The 24,795-nt window shown below is 37.8% G+C and overlaps 1 protein-coding gene across 1 annotated transcript in view; it reads right to left on the bottom strand.

Moving 5' to 3' along the window:
* LOC131060202 (CLP protease regulatory subunit CLPX1, mitochondrial) overlaps positions 1-24,795 on the bottom strand; it is a 249,427-nt gene that overhangs the window by 105,472 nt on the left and 119,160 nt on the right. Inside the window, exon 5 of the mRNA XM_057993357.2 lies at positions 21,816-21,866. Within this exon, the coding sequence (XP_057849340.2) occupies positions 21,816-21,866 (51 nt within the window). The remainder of the gene's footprint in view (positions 1-21,815; positions 21,867-24,795) is intronic.

Genomic DNA, 24,795 nt, shown 5'->3' with positions numbered 1-24,795 from the left:
ATGTATTTCCTCTTTTTAATAGAATACTTATTTTATCGTATTAGTCATGTATTTACAATAATCTTATTTACTCGATCCATATCCTTAATATTATTTACATAACTTTATATCAGGGGCTAATGCGGGTTTATCACAGTCCCTCCGTCTCAATTTTGCTTGTCCTCAAGCATCTTTAGGTCTTCCTCCTTTTCCCAAGTAGCATCCTCGTTTGGGAGATTCTTCCATTTAATCAAGTGCTTGGTAACGGTTCTGTTCCTGAGCTCTTTCTGCCGTGTATCTAGAATGATCTCGGGGTACAAGGTGAGTTTCCCTTCGTCATCTAGGGGTGGTAGTTCCTTGCAAGGAGCCAAGTGTTGCCCAAGAACCTTTTTGAGTCGGGAGATGTGGAACACATTATGTATTTTACTGTCTTTGGGAAGTTCTATTTCGTAAGCTACTTCCCCAACCCTTCAAATTACCTCATAGGGGCCGTAGAACTGTGGTTTCAATTTTTCAGCCCCATTCTTCTTGAGGGAGGATTGCTTATATGGTTGTAGCCTTAAAAACACGAAGTCTCCGGCCTCAAAAGTCCTTTCTGAACGCTTCTTGTCTGCGTAGATCTTTTGTTGGTTTTGGGCTTGCTGTAAATTCTCTTTCAAGGTCTTCATGATGTCCCTACTTTGTTGAATGAAATCTTGTGTTTTTGGTACTTTGCTTTCTTGGTTTATTAGTTCACCAAAACTTGTGGCCTCATAGTCGTACAAGGCTTGGAAATGGCTCATCCCAATTGACATGTGGTGCGTCGTGTTGTAGCAATGTTCTCCTAGGTGTAACCACTTGATCCAGGCAGTCTATTGCCTTGTAACATAATTCCTTAGGTAGCCCTCTATCCATTTGTTCACTATTTCCGTTTGCCCATCAATTTGAGGGTGGTAACTGGTACTAGGGGTCAAAACCGTTCCTACCATTCTGAAGAGTTCCTGCCAGAATTGACTAATAAACTTGCTATCTCTGTCACTGACAATATTCAGGGGGAGCCCATGGAGTCTGAAAATCTCCTTGAAGAATAAATCGGCTATTTGGTGGACTTTGTACTCGGTGGAGACCGCAAAGAAATGGGCATATTTTGTGAGTCTATCTACTACCACAAAGATGCTATCTTTACCTTGTGTCCTTGGCAATCCTGTTATTAAGTCCATCGAGATGCTCTCCCACTTCTGTTTGGGAATAGGTAATGGTTGAAGTAATCCGGCTAGGTGAGTGAGTTCTGTTTTATTGCGTTGACATGTTAGGCACTCTTGTACATATTTTTGGATGTCTCTCTTTTGGTCTTTCCATGCATATTTCTCCCTGATGTGTTTATAAGTTTTATAATATCCTTGGTGTCCCGCCAAGGGGTTATCATGGAATTCTTTTAGGAGCTTGTTTTTGAACTCGGTTTGAGGGGTCAAGTATATCCTTCCCTTATACAATATGAGGCCTCCTTTAACTTGGAAGTCTTCATTGGGAAGGTTTCCCTCTAAGATTCCCTTTGTTTGTGGATCTTGGTTGTATTCATTAAGGATTTCTTCCTTCCAATCCCTTGAGATGCTGGAAAGGGCATTGAGGTGGGCTCTGCGGGACAATGCATCTGTTGCCTTGTTATTCACCCCTTTCACATATTCTATATCGAAGTCATAGGCTTGTATTTTGCTCACCCATTTTTGTTGCCTATCATTGAGGTCTCTTTGGCTCAGGAAGAAGCGTAGACTGTTATGATCGGTTTTCACACTAAATTTCCCACAAACGGGGTATTGGCGAAATTTGGCTAAGGCGTGCATTATGGCTAGCATCTCTTTGTCATAGATAGAGTAGTGTCTCTCTGCTTCGGTAAGTTTACGGCTCTCAAAAGCTAGGGGGTGTTTCTTTTGCATGAGGACTGCCCCAATTCCCTCCCCGGATGCATCACATTGTAGTTCAAAAGGTATAGAAAAGTCGGGAATGGCCAATACAAGACATGAGCTCATGGTTATCTTAAGTTGTTCAAAGGCTTGTTGGGCTTGGTCATTCCATGTGAAGGCTCCTTTCTTTGTTAGGTCGGTGAGGGGTGCTGCTATTTTGGAGAAACCTTTTACAAAACGTCTATAGTAGCTGCATAGTCCCACAAACCCTCTTAATTGTGTTAAGGTTCTAGGGATGGGCCATTCCTTGATGGCTTTGATTTTTTCCTCATCCACACTTACTCCTACTTCACTAATTTTGTGTCCTAGGTATATGATTTCTTTCATCCCAAATTCACACTTGGAGGCTTTAGCATATAAGGATTCAGTTTCAAGAATATTTAATACCTCTTCGATGTGCAGGAGATGTTCTTCCCATGTCTTGCTGTAAATGAGTATATCATCGAAGAAGATTAGAAGAAACTTCCTCAACTGTTGCCTGAATGTATGATTCATGCATGACTGAAAGGTGGCCGGTGCGTTAGTGAGGCCAAATGGTAGAACCAAAAATTCGAAATGTCCATAGTGACATCTGAATGCGGTCTTGGGGATGTCTTCCTTCCTCATTCTGATCTGATACCCTGACCTTAGATCGATTTTAGAGAAATATTTTTCCCCGTGAAGTTCATCCATTAGTTCATCAATTCTTGGGATAGGGTATCTGTTCTTTATAGTCTTTTTATTCAGGGCTCGGTAATCTATGCACATCCTCATCGTCTCGTCTTTTTTCTTGACCAATACTACTGAAGAAGCAAAAGGGCTGCTGCTTGGGTGGATGTGTCCCATTTCTAATAATTCTCTTATGGTTTTTTCGATCTCTTCTTTGAATTTGTGTGGGTGGCAGTAAGGAGTGGTAATTACCGGTTTTGCTCCTTCTTCTAATTCAATGGAATGCTCAAATCCCCTTTTTGGTGGTAGTTCTGGAGGGATGTCTTCGAAGACCTTTTTGTGTCTTCTAAGGATGGGTTGTATATCACTCTGAATGTTTTGACCTTTGGATTGAGATTTATCCAAGATCATACATTGAGCGATCCACTCTCCTTGATCATGTCGAAGAATTTTCTCCATTTTATTGCAAGATACTATTTTTGGAGAACCGTCAGGAATTCCTTTTAATGTTATCTCCCTCCCTTCATGTTGGAAACATATCTCTCGATTTGGACTATCCATGGTGAATCGTCCCAATGAATTTATCCATGGCATTCCCAAAATGATGTCATTCTCTAGGTTCACCACGAAGAAGTTCCTCATAATTGTATGTCCCCCTAGGGTGACTTCCAATTGAGGGATAACTTTAGTGCATTTGTCTATGACTCCGTTGCCCATAATCACTTCAAATCCTAAATTCTTGAGTTTTTAACCTTCTCTTTGCTGCCAAGTGTTTGCTAATGAAGTCATGTGATGCTCCTGTGTCCACTAACGTAATTACTTTCTGTCCTCTGATAGTTCCTTTGAGCTTGAAGCACCTATTTTCACTCCCTTGAGTGATGACTGCCAAGGTACTTGGTTCGTTGTTTTCAAATCTGGCTCTTTTGTATGGTCTTTCCTCACCCTATATTTCTTCTATGTTATTTAGCTGTCCTCTTTTACTTTCATGGCCTCTCCCCCATGGGGCCTTGCATTTGAAACATAACCCCTTCTCCACCAAGTTGTCTCTCTCCTTACATTGGTGATTGTAACTCCAAGGTTTTTTGCACAAGCGGCAGGGTTTTTCTCTGCGGTCATTCTGGTGTCCTTCATTCCTATATGGTGTTTTGGTTGAGGTATTCTTGGGAGCACTAAATTCAACCATTCTAGTTTTCTTGATGGCTTCTCCTAAGTTCTGTGGTTCCAGGGGTTTCACAAAATTCTTAATAGAGTCTTTTAGGCCTTCTAAGAACATGTAGGTGAGCCTCTTCTGGGATAGGTCAGGAACCATTACTGACAAGTTTTGGAATTGGTCTATATAGTCTTCAATGGTTCCTACTTGTTTAAGGTGTGTTAACTCTTGGAAGTACCATTCAGAGTCCTTCTGGTCAAATCGGCTAATGAGCCTTTGGGTGAACTCATTGTAGGTGGCGACATTTTTGTGTCCTAGGGTAATGAGACCGTTATGCCACCAATTATAGGCGGTTCCGGTTAAATGTAGTATGGCAAATTTAATAGCATCTCCTTCAGTCATGGGGCTGTATGAAAGATAGGTGTCTAGTTTTTGTACCCAAGCTTGGGCGACATCCTTCCTTGTCCCATCAAAGCATGGTAGGGACATTTTGTTGACTTTAGCTTTAAGGTCATTACCCATAGGTTTTCTCCTTCTACCTTCACTAGTTTTGGATTCACAGAAGTCCCTGAAGGACACTACTCTCTGAACTTCTGGCTCTAACCTAGCATAAATTTGGGCGATTTCTTCCACCCCAAGTGTGGCTGGTTCCTCTTCTTCCCTTACATGTTCCTCTCTAGGTAGAAATTCCGGCATTGTTTGTCTAGAACTCTGAGGAGACCGTTCGTTATCAGCGTGATTAGAGTGTATCTCTCTCCTATGGTTTTGCATATCTCTATTGTTGTTGTTTGTACTTTGGAGGATTAATTGGCTCATTCTTTCGAATTTCTCATTGGTCTGTTCCATGAAGGTCTGAAGTTGTTTGGCCAATTGATCGGCCATTGCCTTTGCTCCTTTCTTTCTCTGATACGTGATCATAAACTAAGAACCCTTCCCACAGGTTGGCAGGATTATGCTCTGATACCACTATAATGTCCCTGCTAGTTAGGGATCACTATCTCGCAAAAACAGATTGTTAGAATACAACAGACATATAAATATATATATATATAATCTAAATTGCCACCGAATGTTAAAATACTTAATTAACATAATCATAATTTTAATCTAAAAAAGGATACGAATGCCATACAAAGTATGTCCTTAGGCGGCCGTGAAGCTCGCCTTCTTGGAACCCATCTTGGTTCCAAGCCCTCCAGGAAGTCGAAGGTGAATTCGACTCCTGTCTTGAATGTAATTTCTTACATTCAAGCCTTCCAGAAAATCGAAGGTTATTTCGATTCCTGTCTTGGGTGCAACCTCTTACACCCAAGCCCTCCAAGGAAAACCATGTGTCATTCCTTGCCTTGGGTGATGCATCCCATCACCCAAGTCCTCGGAGTGGACCGGCCAGATCCATCTCCTCTTGGTTGAACTTAATCAACCAAGCCCTACATATGCATATCAATAATCAATATATATATTGCCCTAGGGATTTCATAATCCCTTCCTTAGACTAAGGGAGTTTCCTCCCTATAGCCTCCAACATGGGTTTACATTTGTATTTATAATGCACTTTGATGATTTAGTACTATTTTATTTCCTAATCTACATTTTATGTTAACATGTATTCCTAATGTATTCTTTAACATATATTCATATTAAATATACCCTATCATTGTTGACATATGCATTGCACCTTCCTTGATAACATCTATATTCCTTAATCATTCCTTATGAGCAGATTAGTATATTAATTAATTGTATTCCTTAATGTACACATGTTTTAGCCTTAATATAATCTTACTACTTCTCAATGAAATGTACTTTAATTAATATTAACATATTAATTATCATCCTTAATTAATGAGCAATGAAACATATATTAATTAACATTAACATCTATTAATTATCATACCTAATTAATATTCAATGAAATATACATTAGTTACTATTTACCATATATTAATTCAAACTAATATATTAATTTATAATATATTATACCTTACCTCTTACCTGCTGGTCACGAAATCTGCTCCTGGCTGCCCTCCCGTGTTCTCTTGCCCTTTCCTTGCGGTGGCTGCTTCCCTTTATATCTTTGTGAAGGGTTGTGACTCTCCACAATCCCCTTCCACAACAAGGGGTGTGGTGGCAATCACAGCCCATGCTGCGATTACCATCGCACCTCTTGGTGTGGGGGGAATCGGGGGGGAAGGGGGGGGGGCTTTAATTTAAATATAATGATACTAAGTTTTGCTTTAATATTAAACGTAATACTTTTGTTTTATTTGCTTTAATATTAAACATAATACTTTTTGTTTTATTTGTTATATATTAAAATAACACTTCTTTCATTATGTTAATATATGATATTTTAATTAATTCTTTCCTTATTATATAAATGTATTTCCTCGTTAATATAATACTTATATTAAATGTATTTCCTCTATTTAATATAATACTTATATTAAATGTATTTCCTCTTTTTAATAGAATACTTATTTTATCGTATTAGTCATGTATTTACAATAATCTTATTTACTCAATCCATACCCTTAATATTATTTACAAAACTTTATATCAGGGGCTAATGCAGGTTTATCACAGCAATCACCAAGGGGATGAAGGATTTTCAAACTGGAGATACTTATTTAGGCACCCAATTCTAGCGCACACTAAGATGAATACCCACAATTGAACTAAGCACAAGTAAGGTTCAGACTAACCATGCACGGTGACCTACAATCAGCATGTCCCCAATGGTATGAACCGGAAACGCATCAAATACCCCCACATTTTGCCATTGAAATCATTAAACTCTACTTCTAACTAGCTGGAAGGAAACCATGCAAACAGAATAAAACCAAAATAACAAACACCAAACCAATGTTCATATATTGATTTTAGTTGTTATTACAACAATTTCTGCAAAAGTTCTACTCTATTTCTAATCTGAAAACTACATCTAACTCCTAAAATCTAACTAATTCGAACCTCTAAGAGTCTAAAAATCTAAACTTTTACAAGAGAAAGGCCCTGCCTTTTATAGATTTTACAATTTGAATCAAGGGCCAGGATTGACTGCATCCAAGGGCCCTGATCTACCTTCCAGAAGCTTGGCAGCTTTAACCCATGCCTAGTTAATCCTCAATTATCCTCCCAACCACTTTTCCAGCCACCTACAACTGTTTGGCATTAATTCAATCAATTTGGTAGTTGGAAATAACTGAAGCATAACTGACCTATGTCCCTTTGTTTTGAATACATTAGACGGGGCCCACAGATAGTTATTATCATTAAAGCATTTCAGTATTTAAACTGATTTTCTGGAATTAATTTCAGTTGTGCATTTCTGAGAATGCATACACTTGTTGCATTCTGAGTGCTCTTTTGTCTTCGGTCTTGCCAGTGGACTTCAATTTGTGATTCAACGGTGGCGCGTTTCCCCGTGCTTCATTTTACACTCTACGGTGCGTTCTTCATTCTCGCTTCCTGGCGTCGATAGCGATCTACAAACAATCAATTTTTACCTAAATCAATCACTTCGCAAAATTAAACGAATTTAATAAATATTAAATTTTAACTTTTAAATGTCCCTTGTTGAAGAGAACTTGGCTTTGTGAGTGAAAATGTGAACTTTGCATCTCAATTTAAAATGCCCTAGAAGAACTTGGCCTTGGAAGGCACTTTGAAAACACGGCTTCTTTTCACGAAATGCACGTCAAACTTTATTTTATTTTAATGCCCCCCTTGCTTGATGAAATTCACGATTTAGAAGAAAATGGGCGATTCTCGTTTTCCCTCTTGCAAAGCAAAACAAAACACTTAACTTTGTTTCTTTAAATGTTCCCTTAGATGAAATTCGGGATTTTTGTTTTGCAATTTTATTAAAATCACCGAATTTTTAAAACGCACCCCCCCCCCCCCTCCCTTTAGCTTAGTGAAATTCGGCCATGATTGATGAAATGCACGACTTTGGTTGGCAATTTTTAAACTTTAAAGCGCCTTTCTCCTGAGTTGTAAATTCAGCCACTTTGCCTAGAATGGGCGACTTTGTCTTAAACCTCCCTTTCACTTGAAATGAAACTCGGTTTTTCTAATGAAAAAGTTCAAGTTTATCTTAGACGACTCCTTTCTTGCCAAACTTGGGAATGTTAAGCAGAATGTGCAATTTGTTTGACGCCAAACTTTACTTGTTATCTCTCACAGAGTGGACTTCGACGTCGGGTTCTGTTTCCACAATTTTGCCTTGGCAAATCTAGGATTCTTAAGCAGAATGTACGAGTACGCGATTTTTGTTTCGAATGAGCTCGGGCAATGCATGATTTTCATTGTTCGATTTCTGCAAAACTTGGCTTTTTAAAAAAAAATGCCAGCCTATTTCAAATCGCCCCCCCTTGTTTAAATGAAATTCGGCCTTCTCAAAGAGAATGCGCGATTTTGGAGGGCTCCTTTCTTGCCAATGAAAATCACTGACTTAGGTTTAGATGATACTCGGGTATTCTGGGCGAAAAATGCGATTTTGTTTTTTTTTATTTGACCTGGCTTTCGCTGAACTTTTCACTTTGCAATTAAGCACCCTTTGCCTTAACACCAAAACTCAGCTATTTTATTCTGAATGCACGACATGAGGAGAGTCCGAATTTAGGCTCTTAAACGCCAAAGTCGATTTAGTAAAACTCGGCACTTTCTCATGAAATGTGTGAATTTTGCTTTGTCTTTCTCGCAAAACATCCAAATAAGCCGAACTTTTGCTTTTGCTTTATAAATCCAGCTCTTACGAAAATTCATGATTTCTTTATGAATTGCGTGATTTCATTTCTTGCACGGTTGAGGTAAATGTGAAACTTCCCCATTTTGTGCTTTGGTTTTAGGCATTGGCTTAGCCGGCCTTTCATCGGTGTTTTGTCCAGCGAGGATTTCTCGGGTTTGAAAGTGCAGGTGTGCGATTTTGTGCTTAAATGCCTCCCTCTCTCTTTCTCTCTTCTAACCGGGCAATGAGGGTCCCCTATCATAGACAAGGGTGTGTGTGCATAATGCACAACAGAATTCACCCAGAATTCCTGATTGGGCTTCAGAAATCAGTCTTTATCAGCATTTACAGACCTGCAACAGCAAGAGGATCAGTTACTGAAGGCATTTGAAGGCAGAATTTATCATTTTTCAGCCCCACGTGCTTTCTTGGCTGGCCGTACCTTCATGATGTCAGTAGCAAGGTCGATTTAATTAATTAGCAGCAATAGGGGTTTAAAAATTGAAGGAAATCCATTGTTAGTGTTAGTAATCAGCAAATAAACTGTTTTATCAAACTTACTTAGGCTTATATGAGCAGTATGAGAAATTCTTTGAGGATAACAAGGCAAATTCGCCTGGGAGCCTAGTAGAACTGGTAGCAAATTTACTTAATTCTTCAATAATTGTTTTTGATAATTCTAGTGGATGCAAATAAACCTCATTGGAGGTATTGTCACAACCTGGATGCCCCCGTATTGTCAATTTGTGAGATCCATCAATAAAAAAGTGCACTTCCAGGCTAGGCGTTGGTCTCCTGGTATGATATTTGTCTTCTTCTAGTGAAATAAGCACTCTTATTTGGAATTATAATTTGCTGTTATAAAATTCAGAATTCTGGAATTATTTTTCAGTCAATTATTTCCTTGTATTTTGCATTCAATATTCATTCAAAGTCCAAAAACACAAAAAAATCAGAAATATATCAGAACAAAAACCCCTTCGCTGGCCAAAGACAAATTTGGAAACAAAAATCGGCAGATTGAATAAGATTTCAGCCCATGATCTTACATCATCCTATTCATAGGTCTTCTGATCTACAAAACTATCATGATAGGGCATACGTTTGCCAAACTTTGTGACATAGTGGTGGCTATGCAATTTTTTTAGTAGCTAGACAAAGATAATCTTTGTGTTCATGGGCAAGCCAATTTCAAGGGAGATTATCAAACAGAAACCATTGACGACATCTTCACACTCTAGGCTATACCTGAGTAAGCACACAACCAATCTTCAACTTTTTGTTGTTTCATAGACTCCAAGAAGACATTTGACTTAATCCCAAGAAACCTGCTTTTCTAGCAGTTGTGCATCAATAAATCTCACTTTACCGTTGTTTGGAGGCTTTATGGGACAATTATTGGGTGGTTTTGTACCTCTCATAATCTCTCCAATTCTGTGAGACGTACCATTAGGGCTTAACAAAAGTGTCCTCTCTCCCCAAACCTCTTCAACATTTATATTGATGAGTTATAGGTATTTCTGTCATGCCCTTGATCTGATAATCTATTACCAGTGATGAAATCGTCTTACAAGGTAAGACTTCACAATTTCGTAGGACAAACCCATGTGCGTAGATCGCCTACCTCTTGTAGTCGAGTTGGTTAACAAAATCAGCCTTGAGGATCAATCATTCTTCTCCTTTGGTGCAGCAATTAGATTCACAAATTATTAACTAGTTAATCAAGACAGAAGAGAACGATTCAGAAGTGTAAACAAGGCACCTCTTGGTAAAGGGATGAAAGGGAGAGATCAAACACAAGGAGGTGTCTCTTCACAACCGACATGACCATGGGAATGGGCATGACTCTCCATCATTGAAGGAGGGGTATAAGAGATCATTCCAACATCCAAGGGAATACATCAAATGAGATCAGATTTGGCATTAATAACAAATCGAATACACAGAAGATTTGAACATATAGTGTGGTATTTGACTCTTTGGTATGAGTTCCCTATACATATCATGATGAATACTATTTATATCTGGCCACTGCTGATTAATGATGCACTGTTGTTTATGACAATTTAACATAGCATAATGAATATTATCTGTATCTGTTCATTACTGGTTAATAATATGCTGTTATTTATAACTGATTAATATAAGAAAAATACATGCATAATATTGCATTCTAAATATGTCCTGATTGATTATTAAAGTCATCCATGATAGGGGTAATGAGGGATTACAAGGAAGGGAAACAGTGTTGGAGTCCTCTTCTAGGTACACCACCTCATGGTAGTAGACCAGGGAGTCCCATGAGGCCAAGGGGGTACAACGAGTACTGCCTTTGGGCTTAGAAGGGACGGACTACTACGGCACCCTCTTGTGAATACACCTCAAACCTCTATCATGGTAGATGAATAGAGTAAGTAGTTCAATCATAGGAAGTGTGATATGGATGGCAAGATGAAAGGGAATGGTTATAGGGCACTTCACTAGGTACGCCACCTCATATGGATGGATGGCCCACATGAGGCCAAGAGGGATGGTATATCTGCTCTTGAGACTAGGGTAGAGGACCTCTAGGGCACCCTATCGAGTCACCTTATCCAAGCTCTCCTATAATTGAACTTCCCAAAACATATTTAAGATATCTTAAGACTAAATTGAACTTCCCCAAGCCCACTAAATTTTCGGGACGTAGGGGTAAAACGCAAATACTTTAAAGCATAAAGCCCTTTTAGAGTATTTCGCGATTTATAAAAAATGACTCTCTTCCCCATTTTCGGGGTAAAACCACATTTGCAAATGTTAAAGTTTATCGTTTTACATCATTCTGGCGATTTTGGGGTCAAGGGACCACTTTACAAACTTTATAAAAATAATGCCCGAATTTCATCGTTTGCCCATTTTCGGGCTGGAAGGGCGATTTTGAAAAGTTTATGAGGATTAAAACGTTTTTCGCCATTTTCGCGCTTGGAAGGCATTTGGCAAATGTTTAAAGTTTCGCGATTTTCGGATGCTTGCCCAATATCGGGTTAAAACGACTTTTTGAAAAGTGTTTATAAAAATGACGCCACGCTTTTCACATTTTCGGGCTGAGAAGCCACTTTGCAAAGTTTTAGAAAAACGCCTTACTTATTTTCGAGCTAAAGAGGGCTTTTGCAAATAAATTATAAAACGCCTCTTTCACGCGATTTTCATCCTTGACTCCATTTTCGGCGCCTTTGAAGATTTTACAAGAGTGCAAACTTTGACGCGATTGACACCTAGCCTCCATTTCCGGCCTATTAACCTATTTGGCAAATTTGGAGTTCCCTGTCATTTTCAGCAAGTTGAAGCATTTTGCTAACTTCAAATTCGGCATATGGGTTCCTTTTGTGAATTTCATTTTAAATGCTTTTACTTATTCCGCCTTTTCGACTTATTGAGCCATTTTGCAAGCCTTACGATTTTTGGCCGAGGGAGGTAGATTTCGCGAGATTTGGAAGACTTTAAGTTTCAAGCTAAACGAAGCGTTTGATGACAGACGCGAAGGCAAAATGAACTAGCCCTATGACTTCGGATTTGCAGGGTCAAGATGGCTTCGAACTACGGAATGAATCACTCCCACGCGAGGGCAGAATGAGAGGGGGTCCCCTGTCAATGACGGGGATGGGTGTGCAATACGCACAACAAATGGTGACTCGGCTAGGAAATGTACCTGAACATTTCAAGGATGACTATCTGGATCGAACCCCAGAATCTCCAGTATATACCCCACAAAACAACCCAAATGACAAAAGACGGTTTTAAAGTAAAAAAGAGGTCGCAAACTAAATCAAGTGTGTGCAGTGAAGTTCATTCAAGCTTAAAGAAAGTTGAGATATCATTGTTTAGTTAATGCAAGCTAAGTAGAGCGACTCTAACTCCAAAAGCAACCTAGATAGAGCCCTGCTGCCAGCAAGCGTCTATAGCCCCGACGGAGTTATCGCCTGTTAGCTTACAAAGATTGCTCTATTTCCGATAAATTTTCTTTTGAATACCGACAGAGGTGTCTGTACTCCCAAAGCCAAGCATCTGGTATTTCTTTGATTTTCAATTCCTTTTCTTTTGATTTTTTCTTTATATGATTTTAACTTTTTCACCTTGGCTGGTAAGCAGTGAAGCTTACGTGGGATTGAGTGTTACAGTGGTCGTTGAAGTAGAGCTTCAGACTTTTCACTTGCAATGACCTCCCTTTGATAAAGTGACAGACTTAAGCAATTTTAAGCATTTAAAAGTGCAATGATCACAACATTGGCGACAAGACGCAGTAAGCAACTAAATTTTTAGAATGACTAAGCCTTTAGACCAAATGAGCTGACTACGGGGGCAACCGTCAATTAGGTGCTCTACCAAAGTCGGCATCCAAGAAATGAGCCGGAAAAACTTTCCGACTTCGTACACCAGTGCTGGGAAAAGCAAACAAACCCCCACAAAAACTGACAAGGAGACAACCCCTTCCGAAAGGACACCTACACTACGGCAAGGCAAACTAAACTAAAGCAGCAAAACAGGGAAACTAAACTAAGAACAGAAAACGAACTAAAAACAGAAAACAAAAACCTAAACGAACTATGTACAAGAAGAAACCGACTGTACAAAATGCGGACTATATGTATGCGTTCCCGAACCGGGGTGATTTTTTAGTATGTGCAGCAGTAACGGGGCAGCGGGAATAGTTCTCAGTTTGTCTTGTTTGTCTTTATACTCTGAAAAGAAAATTTTCAGTTGGCCACTCTCAAGTTTAGCCAGGGCATCGGGCAAAATTATTAGTTGGGGAAGTTCATTAGGTCCGTGGTTAATCCATTTACAGGTTGCTTTCTCAGAATATTCAAAATCAAACTGAAATTTTTTAGAATTATCAGCAGAAGGGAAAGAAACAACCTGACAAGTTTTTGAGTCGTGCGGGGTGTTGTGCGGCGGAAAAGCTTCAACAACTTCCTCAGGAGGTCGCAATTCGTGGTGCAACATCCCGATAGCGTCCGGTGTGTGCAAATCAGCATCGAATTCCACATTGGGTTGCGCAGGCTGAAAATCAGTCTTGAAACTGAACTCGAACTCAGGAAAGAGGGGTGCATTATCTGCTAGTGCATCCTCATATAGTGTAAACAATGCGGCCTTAGGCATCTCTGTCAGCACGTTTTCGAATTGCAGGGACTGTTTCATAACTCGGTCCTCAAAAACGTCATCAACGGACTCCTGGACTGCATCGTCCATTGGTGAGGCTGTTGTAAACTGCTCTTCAGTGTCGGGCTGATCTATGGAGCTCACTGGATCATTCTCAAAAACATCCTCTTCAACCCTATCTTTATTAAGTGTACGGACAACACAGTCACCTGTTGTCACCTCCTCTTTCGGTGCAAGGACAGCATAATCATTTGCTGCCACAATTTGAGTGATTGGTTCACCCTGCTCAACACTTGGCAACTCCATCTTTTCATCATCAGGTTCATCATCGGGGAGTGCGACGCTGCATTGATTTTGTGATCTTCTGTACTCGTCTGCAGCAAGGTAGGCACTCCACACTTTGCTAGTGTTGCTCTCCTCTGGATCTTTCGGCAGTCCAAACTGGGCTTTGACTTGACTGACTGCCTCCGTGCATAGCGAGCAAGTGAATTCCGAATGTGGGGTGTGGTGAATTTTGCACCACCAAGGTGAAAACACGTTCTCCAAGCGTAATTCCTCATCAAGACCAAACTGGTTCTCAATCCGATCCTTAAATCGTGTAAACTCCTCGATGCTGGACGAAGGACTGGGGATATCCGGCTGTACGATCTCCTCTGGTTTGGCGATATCCCAAAAGAATATCTGCCCCTGTAATGCGAGCTCAACCCTTGACAAAAATGTCAAGCAATTCAGTTCATCGTGCGTCGTGGTGCCATGAATTCTGTACTGAGCTACAGATGTGAACTCGGATAGCCGCTTGGGATATAGCTGCAAACTCAACCTCTGCTAGAATCGGAAAACGTCGGATTGCGAACAATCTTCATGAAATGGCTGACCCAACATACTGACTCGGAAATATTTTTGGTATTTTTCAGATTTTCTAATTTTTTTGCTTTTCTGGTTTAACAGGGATCTTGCATATCCCAAATATAGCATTGGAAAGGTCGAATAGACTCAACTTGCTGCAAGGTACCTGATAAGGCCATCCTAGCGCCAATTTTGTTGACGTGTCTAAAGTCACTGAACTACGACTTCTTCCAACCAACACAGAATAGAAATGCTAAGAATCCTATCCTCTCTTGAAATAAGGAAATCCCTAATGTTGTTTTAATGTGATCAATGGGGATGACCTCAATGTTTCGGTTGTCAGGTCTTGACTGCAGGATAGCTTAGTAGTTGATGTCTTTTGCTGGGAGCACAAGGGGACTTACGATTTTGCAACTAGATGGTCTTCTGCGATTCTCGAACTACGAAATAAAATCAAAAGGGAAGGGATAGGAGATCTAAAACTAACAAGACTGGTATGCGGGTAGACGGATTCAACATAACCAATCCCTACTTGGCCAGAATAGCTCACAACTATGCAGGAACGATGCAATCTTCAAAGGGACTTGGAAGATTTTCAGTGTGCAAACGCACGGCTAAGCACCCAATTCTGGCGCAGCTCAGACAAACACCTGCAATTGAACTAAGCACAATTCAAAGGCTCAGGTTAACCATACAAAAGGATACACAATCAATATATCTTCAATGGACTGAGCCTGAATCTATCAAATACCTGCACACCCAAAAGAGAAAGATCTATCTAAAATGCTGAAAGAAACCATGCAAACAAGATGAAAACAAGACAATAAACACCAAATCAATGTCTATATATTGATTTCAGCTGCCTATTACAACAATTTCTGCAGCATCTCTATGCTACTGCTAAGATCTAACCTATTCTAACTTCTTAAAATCTAACTCTCTAACAATCTAACCTTCTAACTGTAACTGTCTAACCCTTTACAAAAGAAAGGCCTCTGCCTTTTATAGAATTTACAATATGAATCAAAGGCTAGGATGGGTTGCATCCAAGGTTCATGATCTGCCTTCCAGAAGCTGGCAGCCCTAACCCATGCCCATTAAACTCTTAGTCATCTATCCAACCACTATCCTTAGCTGCCTACAGCTGCCGGGTATTAATTTGAGTCTATTCCGTAGTTGGACATAGCTGTCCACAACTGACTTGTTTCCCCTTCCTTTCAAAAATTCTGAGTGGGGCCCACAGGTAGTTTTACAATAAAACAGTTTCAGTTTTAAGAAACTGAACTAAACTGAAATTCTGGAATTAAATCCAGTTGTGCATTTCTCAAGAATGCATAGACTTGCCGCATTCAGATTCTTCTTCGGTCTTTGGTCCCGACGGTGGACTTTAGCTTGTCGTCGGCACGCTTCCCAATGCTCGGTTGCTCTCGCGCTCCTGCAGCACGTTCATGCATCTTCTTCTTCAGCTCTCAACGCCTGGCTCCTTGACGTTTCAGGCCTTCTCCTGTTTCCTTCTGATGACGTCCTGCGACCTGCAAACAATTGATTTCACTTTAATAAATTAATTTGAAAAATTAAATAACTTAATTTAACAAATATTAAATTTTATTTACGCCGTCTGGCTTGAGAAGCTCTTTGTGAGATGTATCTTTAAAGGTTTTTCGATTTCTTCTCTGGGAATTCAAGACCCTTAGGCAAGTTTGGTTTCAAGTTAAGGCCACCTCTTTTGAATTCATTAGGGCTTTAGGATTAAAATGCGCGAGTTCTCACTTGGTTGATCCCTTGGCAAAACTCGACTCTTTAGCCAAATTGCGAACGCCTTTAAAATACTTTCTCCTTTTACCTGGCAAAGTTCGGATTCAACAGGTAAAATTCAAGTTTTATTCAAAATCACAATGTTTGACCACTCAATTTCCGGGCCGTAGGGGTAAAATGCAAATACTTTAAAGCTTAACGCCCTTTTAGACTATTTCACGATTTATAAAAAATGACGCTCCTCCCCATTTTCGAGGTAAAATCACTTTTGCAAATGTTAAAGTTTATCGTTTTACATCATTCTAGCGATTTTCGGGTCAAGGTACCAGTTTACAAACTTTATAAAAATAACGCCTGAATTTCACCGTTTGCCCATTTTCAGGCTGGAACGGCGATTTTGAAAAGTTTATGATTAAAACGTTTTTCGCCAATTTCACGATTGGAAGGCATTTGGCAAATGTTTAAAATTTTGCGATTTTTAGATGCTTGCCCAATTTCGGGTTAAAACGACTTTTTGAAAAGTGTTTATAAAAATGACGCCACGCTTTTCACATTTTCGGGCTGAGAAGCCACTTTCAAAGTTTTTAAAAAAACGCCTTACTTATTTTCAGGCTAAAGAGGGCTTTTGCAAATAAATTATAAAACGCCTCTTTCATGCGATTTTTATCCTTGACTCCATTTTTGGCGCCTTTGAAGATTTTACAAGAGTGCAAACTTTGACGCGATTGACACCTAGCCTCCATTTCCGACCTATTAACCTATTTGGCGAATTTGGAGTTCCCTGCCATTTTCGACAAGTTGAAGCATTTTGCTAACTTCAAACTCGGCCTATGGGTTCCTTTTGTGAGTTTCATTTTAAATGCTTTTACCTATTCCGCCTTTTCGGCTTATTGAGCCGTTTTGCAAGCCTTACGATTTTCGGCCGAGGGAGGTAGATTTCGCAAGATTTGGAAGACTTTAAGTTTCAGGCTAAACAAAGCGTTTGATGACAGACGCGATGGCAAAATGAACTCGCCCTATGACTTCGGATTTGCAAGGTCAAGATGGCTTCGAACTACAGAATGATTCACTCCCACACGAGGGCAGAATGAGAGGGGGTCCCCTGTCAATGATGGGGACGAGTGTGCGATACACACAACACAACCTAATGTCCTTGCCTCCATTTTTTTTAATCTCAGCTAGCTTGTGGTCAATATCATTTGCAATATCTCCAAATGTCTTCTTTCTAGATTCCAATTCTTTTATAAGAGAGCAGCATCCATGATCACTGCAACTTACACATACTTGGGGGTCCAATTTACTATGCCCTCTGTCAACATGATGCTTGCCTCGCATTCATGTGTTTGTAAAGGATATGCCTCTCTCTCTCTCTCTCTCTCTCGAAATGCAAGTGTTTCTAGATCCACTTCCAATATATTCCTCTCAAAGTTACGTTTTTTTGATACTACCATCAAGCCCACAATTTTGTACAACTTAGAGGTTTTGGGCCCTAGATTGGTATCTATTGATTAGGCTCATGTTGAGAGGGTACAAACTCTCATGTTGCAACATCTTATCAAGTGCAACATGTTGTTCCTCAAAGCATTGTCGGAGAGAAGTTCGTTGCCCAGCCAATGTGTCTTGAGATTATCTTCCAGCTTACTTTCTACATGCACAAACTCAAGTCCATAGATGACTTCACTTCTAGTCGTGATAGGTATCTGCATTTGATTCTTCAATCCTCTAAGAGGAATGTCTCACTGGCTCCACTTTGGCCCCGTCATTTTTAGTACTCAAAGGCTAGCTTGCTCCTTTCTATCAGCATCTCTATGGGCAAACTACCTCCTTGTATGTATTCCAATAGCCACTCCTTAGATCCTTCCTTTGAAGAAGATCATCACCATAATTGCTAGAATGGACTTTTACAAACAGTACATCCAGGTCACTTGGACCTCCCCTCTTATGCCACTCAGCCCAAACATAGCTTTTTGTTGAAGATGGTAACATTGCCACTCTCACTATCTCCAGTGTCATTGGTCACATTGCCTCAAGTTCCCCCTTGGAAAAATGATGCTTTGTTCCCATCAACTACGAGTTGAGACGGGTCATCATATTCCTAGTCTTATGCAGTCCGTACCTCTGTCCTAGGCTGTACAGAAGCTGCGAGTGATAAAACAAACAAAAAATCAATGGAAATTATTTTGTTGCTGTTTATCATTTCCGTACTTTCTGATCAACATTGCAATAAACCAGAATAAATTCTTAACTGTTTTATATCAATGGAATTGAGCACTTTATCCAACCAGGATCTATGGTTTGATGACATCAACAAAATAAGGGTGTGAAAATTATGATCAGTTTGTGCACTTGTAGTTTGGATTGACTTTGCTTCACAAAATCAGAAGAATATAATAAAATATTGCATATGTCCAATTGAGGATATTATGGAAACAAGTTCATTCTATGATATGGAAAAAAAATACTTTATCACAGCGACCTCTATAGTCTTTAACCCCTCTTGTACAAACTCAACTTGATTGAAAACTAGATTCTTGCTGCTATATTGAGTGAAATGAAAGATGAACTTTTAAGTAATAATGCCATATCATTAAGCCCGAATATGCTCTATAAAATTAGAATCTTGGTACCTTGATACAAATAATCCCAGCAAATAGATATTACAACATTTTCATAACTTTCTTGATAGGTTTTTCTGCTAAATATTAATGTGCATATGGATCCTCTACAGTATAACTTCAAACCTAAAAGAACAGACCTAGTCCACAACTACTAAAAGATTTGTAGTGCTCCCTTCTAAAATCAAAAAGACAGACTTTCGTGGAAAAGTTTTAAGCTATTGTGCTGATAATAGACTTAAATCCCTATAAACAATTCCTTACTTCACATGTCACCTTGGCAAACAAACAGATTATGTAGATGCTAGTTCTGGACCATTTCCCTAAATTTAGTTTCTTTTAGTGTTTCTAGTGTAAAGAACCATGTATTAGCATTTTAATTTGTTCCTTTCAGGACAACACAAAATAGAACAGCATATAATGTGAAGCCTTTCTTTAAATTTGGAGAAACTCCCTTATAAATTAAACTAAAAATCCTAGAACTTCAAGCAACAAAAACCTATATTTTTGGTTCTTGGGTATGCACACAAGGCTTATCAGCACTTCTACTGAAGACCAGATTTTTATCTTTTATCTAATTATCTTGAAATAAAACACCAACAAAAGCTAACAAACTCACCCATTTTAGCTAAAAGCAAGAGTACAACACAAAGACTAAATTTGATTAAACAAATGCAAGATAATATGAAACAAATATGAAGATTTGTATAAAAAGCCACATAGCCCAAATGAATTACTACTGCAATACAAACCCTACAATAACCATCAAGCAATATTCAACTCACAAAATCACAATATCACAAAGAACACATAAGCAACCTTTAACGGGAATTATAGCAACAAGTAGGCATAAACTCACTATTAGCCAAAGCACTTATTTATGAGCATTTGTAAAGTTTTGCACGCTCTACCAAATGCAATTTATTGAAGATAAACACAATAAACTGTTGAAGTTTCTATTCTGAAAATAGAATGCTACAAAGAAAGCTCTAATTTAAAAATTGTCAAAAATAGATCATCTAAAATAAAGAAATAGGCCTTCTAAAAGGTAGTGTTAAGATAGCTATCCTCCAAAAATAGTAGTAGCTTCTATCACAAACTTGCTGAATTTTATCTATGAAGTTCAAAATTTGTTGAATTCCAATAAAATCTAAAAGTTGATTCTTATTTGCCCTAAAGTTCATATGGAACAAGGCTATGGCATTTTGAATTAAAACATATTCAAGAATCTCATACACAAACTAGAGGAAGAGGCAAGAATCCCAAACGGAAATGAAGAAACCTATCGATGAGGTCCTCGAACTCCTTCGACTTCCTCTCCTGTATTGGCATGCGTACTCACAGGTCATGCAGACAAAAATCATGAATGAAAACACAAAGCCACTTACTTTCTCCATAAAATTGCCACCTATGGAAAAATCCCCTCTCTTGCTTACTCTAGCCAGTGCAACATGCCTAATGGAGATATTCTCTCCAACACAAGCATGCCATGAGTAGTAAAGTTGTGATTATCATTTCCACACACAAGGGATAAAGGACAAACAAGTTAATGTTTAATATTTAAATTTATAATATATATTATTTAATATACAAAATTAACATATTTAATATTTATATATTACTGAATATATAGAATTTAACACAATTATTTTTTATTATTAATAAATTAAACTTAAACTTTTATACAAATTTATATTATAATATTTTTCAAATTTTTTATGATGTATTCAAAATTTTAACATAATATTATTGTATTTTTTACAATTTTAATTTAATAAATGTACATATTTATATTAATTTTCAAATTTTATTTTGATAAACAATTTAATGAATTTATTATTCAAATTTATAAAAGTTAGTTTGACACATCAATGACTCCTTTGATGATTAAATCTTCGCAACAAGATTTATGTACAATGGGACCCTACTCTCAATGTTTGAAATCTAGAGTTTTACCATTTGTAGAAAAAACTATTAAATAGGTCAAGATAAAATTTGGGGGGGTGTTCCATATAATTATATCTAAAAAAATCTTTTCATATCTCACAAACCCATATCATTATTTTTATTTTATAAAGAAACACATTTTCTTCCAACAACAATGTTGTCCCTACTTTTATGTTTATGACATTGTTCGTCTCTTTCATTTGATTTTTCATGAATGTTAGACCAAAATCCAACTCTTTAACTATTTTCCCTTTTCCCACTCATCACTTAAGCACTTTTTTCACTTTTATCTGAAAAAGCTCAACACCCTGCAAGGATATTTTTTAGCACAATTTTTTATTTCAAACTTTTTGGATAAAAATGCTTATGCAACATGCTTTTGGACATTTTGGTCATTTTTTATGTTTTTAACGTTTTGGACAAAAATGCTTATGGAGCACACTTTTGGACATAACCAATTTTTAATATGGCATGCTCAAAAGCACTAAATGTTCTATTTCATGCCTTTGACCATTTCACCTTCTTTCATGTCCAAGGTTTGTTCCTCATTTTATCAGATGCGTTGAGGAGTTCCTCTAGTTGGCTATGAAAGGCATTGATTAGAGCTTGAAAGTATGACATCCATGACTATGACAAACAAGGATTTGGCAATAATTTAAAAGACAAGAAATGCTTTACTTTTGCCTCAAAAAATTAACTTCCTACAAAAAAATAAAAAATGCATGGGTACAACACTCTGCACACAATACGTTGATGCATTAGCTAACTTATGCCTGGTATGTATTATAAGGCACCTGGCCACCATCACTCAAATTATAAGCTATATTGAACAGCATCTTAAGAACAGAAAATGCATCCTTCATTGCTGAACTTGAACCAAGTAAAATACAGCTGAATGGTCTTAATCACTAAAATACAAGGTAAAACTAAACATAGATGTATGCTATTCAAAATCTATGTATGTGGACATCCAAATAAACTTAAATGCAGAACAACTAAGGGTGGCATGGAGATTTGAACAAGTAAATGTTATTATAAAATGTGCAGGATTGGTACTTAAATCATACCGTGAGCAATTTATACAAAATAGACTCCACATCTTCCCCTACATATCCTGCCTGCAAGCAGAGATCAAATCTGTATTAGAATGGGAAAAATTAAGTGGCATGCCCTCAAAATTAAATATACATCTCCCAATTACGTCTGTGAATAATAAAAAAAATATTTCAGTGAGTTTGAATACAGTGTAAACATCCCTTCAAAATATGCATTTTTTGATAAAAACAGAAGAAATACTACAACAAATTTATTATAAAAAATGGAATTAAATTAATTATCCTGAAAGATCCCCAGCTAGTTGTTCACTGGGAATTCTGACTTTACCCTCTGACAATTCTGATTTTCTGATTTTCACTGAGTTTCTGAGTTATTTTTAATGTTTGCAATTTTGGATTTTTGGTTTTTGCTTAGGAGTGTGATAACAAATATTCATGCAAAGGGTTTAACATTCATCACATGCATAAGAAAAACACTTTCTTGAGCATAATTTACAAATTAGTACGAACTGATCTAAAATTTAGAACTCTGATTTTATTGAGAGCTTCAATTAATTTTCCAGATCTAAATATTAGAATATTGAATAACAAGAATTCTCATACACGGAGGTCCAAGCCAAAAGGAAGCAAGTTTACTGGTGCAACCAATGACATGAAAATGCATACATGCAAAGCAGATCTGATTTTAAATGCTGATATAACCCTAGCTGCTGCTCCAAATGGTACAGCCAGCAAGAATATGGTACGGCTGGGTCAAAGGATGACTCCAATGCTGATGTAAACTCTCGATCTGCAATCTGATGGTAAATTTCTGCCCTTACAGCTGACTGATCTGCAATTTCCTCCTCAATAAATCGATACCCAGCTGATAACAAACTGAAAATATGATGCTCTTGCCTTCTTGAGGGATGGGGCTACGTCCAACTCTCACTTCTCCCAAGAGTTTTCATTCTTGGAAGACAATCTGTTGTAGAATACTCCTTTCCAGAGCTCCCACCTGTTGCTGATGTCAAAAATAAACCTGAATATGTCTCAAATGGCTATCTTTTCCTTCTTTTATTCACTTTTTTTCCCAGCCCTAACCCTAATTTCGAAAAATTAGGGTTCTCAACAATGTTTTATTTCATATTATAATGCCTTCTCTTGGTTCCAATTAAGCCAAGGGTCTATTTTATCACAATACAAATGGCCCCATTTTAAGTTATAACTTGGTAAGTTATAACCTCTAGGTAAATGTGCCCCATGGGTACTTTATTATACTTTATTGTAATATAAAGTGATTACAATAATTCACTTTATAATTATTGTAGACACCCAAAATTGTCATGTCTAATTAAATAAATATTTTATTTATTTAATTATCTAAGCCTAATTCTTCTATTAATTAAATAAATTTTTATTTATTTAATTAATTCATTTATCCTCTTCTAGCCTTATTTCTCATTTAAATAAATACATTTATTTATTTAAATTATCCCTTTCCTAAATTAAATAAATATTTTATTTATTTAATTGTCCTACTTCTTCTATTAATTAAATAAATCTTTATTTATTTAATTAATTCATTATCTTTTTCTACACATGACACATGTCATTCATCTCTTAATTCATACACTACCTACCTCTTTCATTATTTTGGTATTTCTTTTACCTACCCTCTAATCCTAGCCGACCTCTCTTTTTACACCTCTCAATCTTATCCCTCCATTTCATATTGTGTCTTCTATTTAAGGAGATGCTTTCTTCATTGTCAAACCCTAATGACAAACCCTAATGACTAATTTTGGAGTACTTGGCTACACTACGATCCTACTTGCAACCACATTCCGTTCTTTGTTGAGCTCTTGTGCATACAAAAATCTGAGAGCAAGCATATCAAACAAGATCAATGGAGATAGGAAGAATGGAGATCAAAACCCTAGTGGACATGTGATGGTATAATCTTTGTGATTTTTGAGTTATTTTGCATTGTCTTAGGTTATCTTCATATGTTATGGTGGATCTTTGTTCATTGTTAGGCTAGGGTTTGGTGGTTGAATTCATTTAGCCTTTCAATATTGTTGTTTATTGCTATCCATTTTCACCATATACATTTTGGCACGCCCGGTGGGACACGTGGCATGGGATACCATGACATGGATAGGATTAGCACTACCAATAGTGTTGGCAGGAGTGATCAGTGAGTTCCTCTGTATCAGTTTTGTACCATTTTATATAATGATGTAGACAACTACGGGTGATTGTAGCCATATGATTTTGACATCATTGTATCATGACACTTTATATATATATATGAGATGATGCATCTTTGCGGTAGCTATATGCATGTGTACCTATGTGATGAGATGTTCTCATGTGATGCTTATGATATGGATGCAAATATGTATATGATGCAATGCAAATTTATTTTTTTTGTTCTTTTATGTTTTATATGTGTATGCATGATGCAAATGTGAATGTAAGTAATGCAGATGAATATGATAATGCAAATGTAAATTGTGCTAACATGTGTTGTGTGTAGGATGTGATGCAGTTGTGATATCTATATGTATGTATGAAATGCTTATATGTGGTAATGTAGGTGCAGCTACATGAAATGCAAATGTTTTTGGTGTGTCATTATACTCAGTCATGTGATAGAAGGCTACGCGGACTCGAGAAGGACGATGGAAGTCAATCAAGAAAGGGGGATGGAAGACAAAAGATATGAACGTGAAAGAGCTTCTTGTGCATTATCATCATTGAGCTTTATTATGGCAGAATAGGTTATGACAATCGAGGCATATGTTCGGCCCAGAAAGTCATTGTACCTGTTTGCATGGAGATAAGACAGTCACAAACAAGGAATGCCCCAGTTCATACTAGACTCACAGTGTCCTCATATCCTTGGACAAGTCATAGCATTACTAAAAGACAATCCACAGACAGCAAATGCAAATAGGTGACGATACCCCATCCTCGCCTTTCTAGTCAAAGACATCCTGGAGATAGA

Source organism: Cryptomeria japonica, chromosome 3 (assembly GCF_030272615.1).
Source record: "Cryptomeria japonica chromosome 3, Sugi_1.0, whole genome shotgun sequence".
Lineage (NCBI taxonomy): Eukaryota > Viridiplantae > Streptophyta > Pinopsida > Cupressales > Cupressaceae > Cryptomeria > Cryptomeria japonica.
The sequence above is the reverse complement of the archived record's forward strand: the minus strand, read 5'-3'. Positions and strand labels throughout refer to the sequence as shown.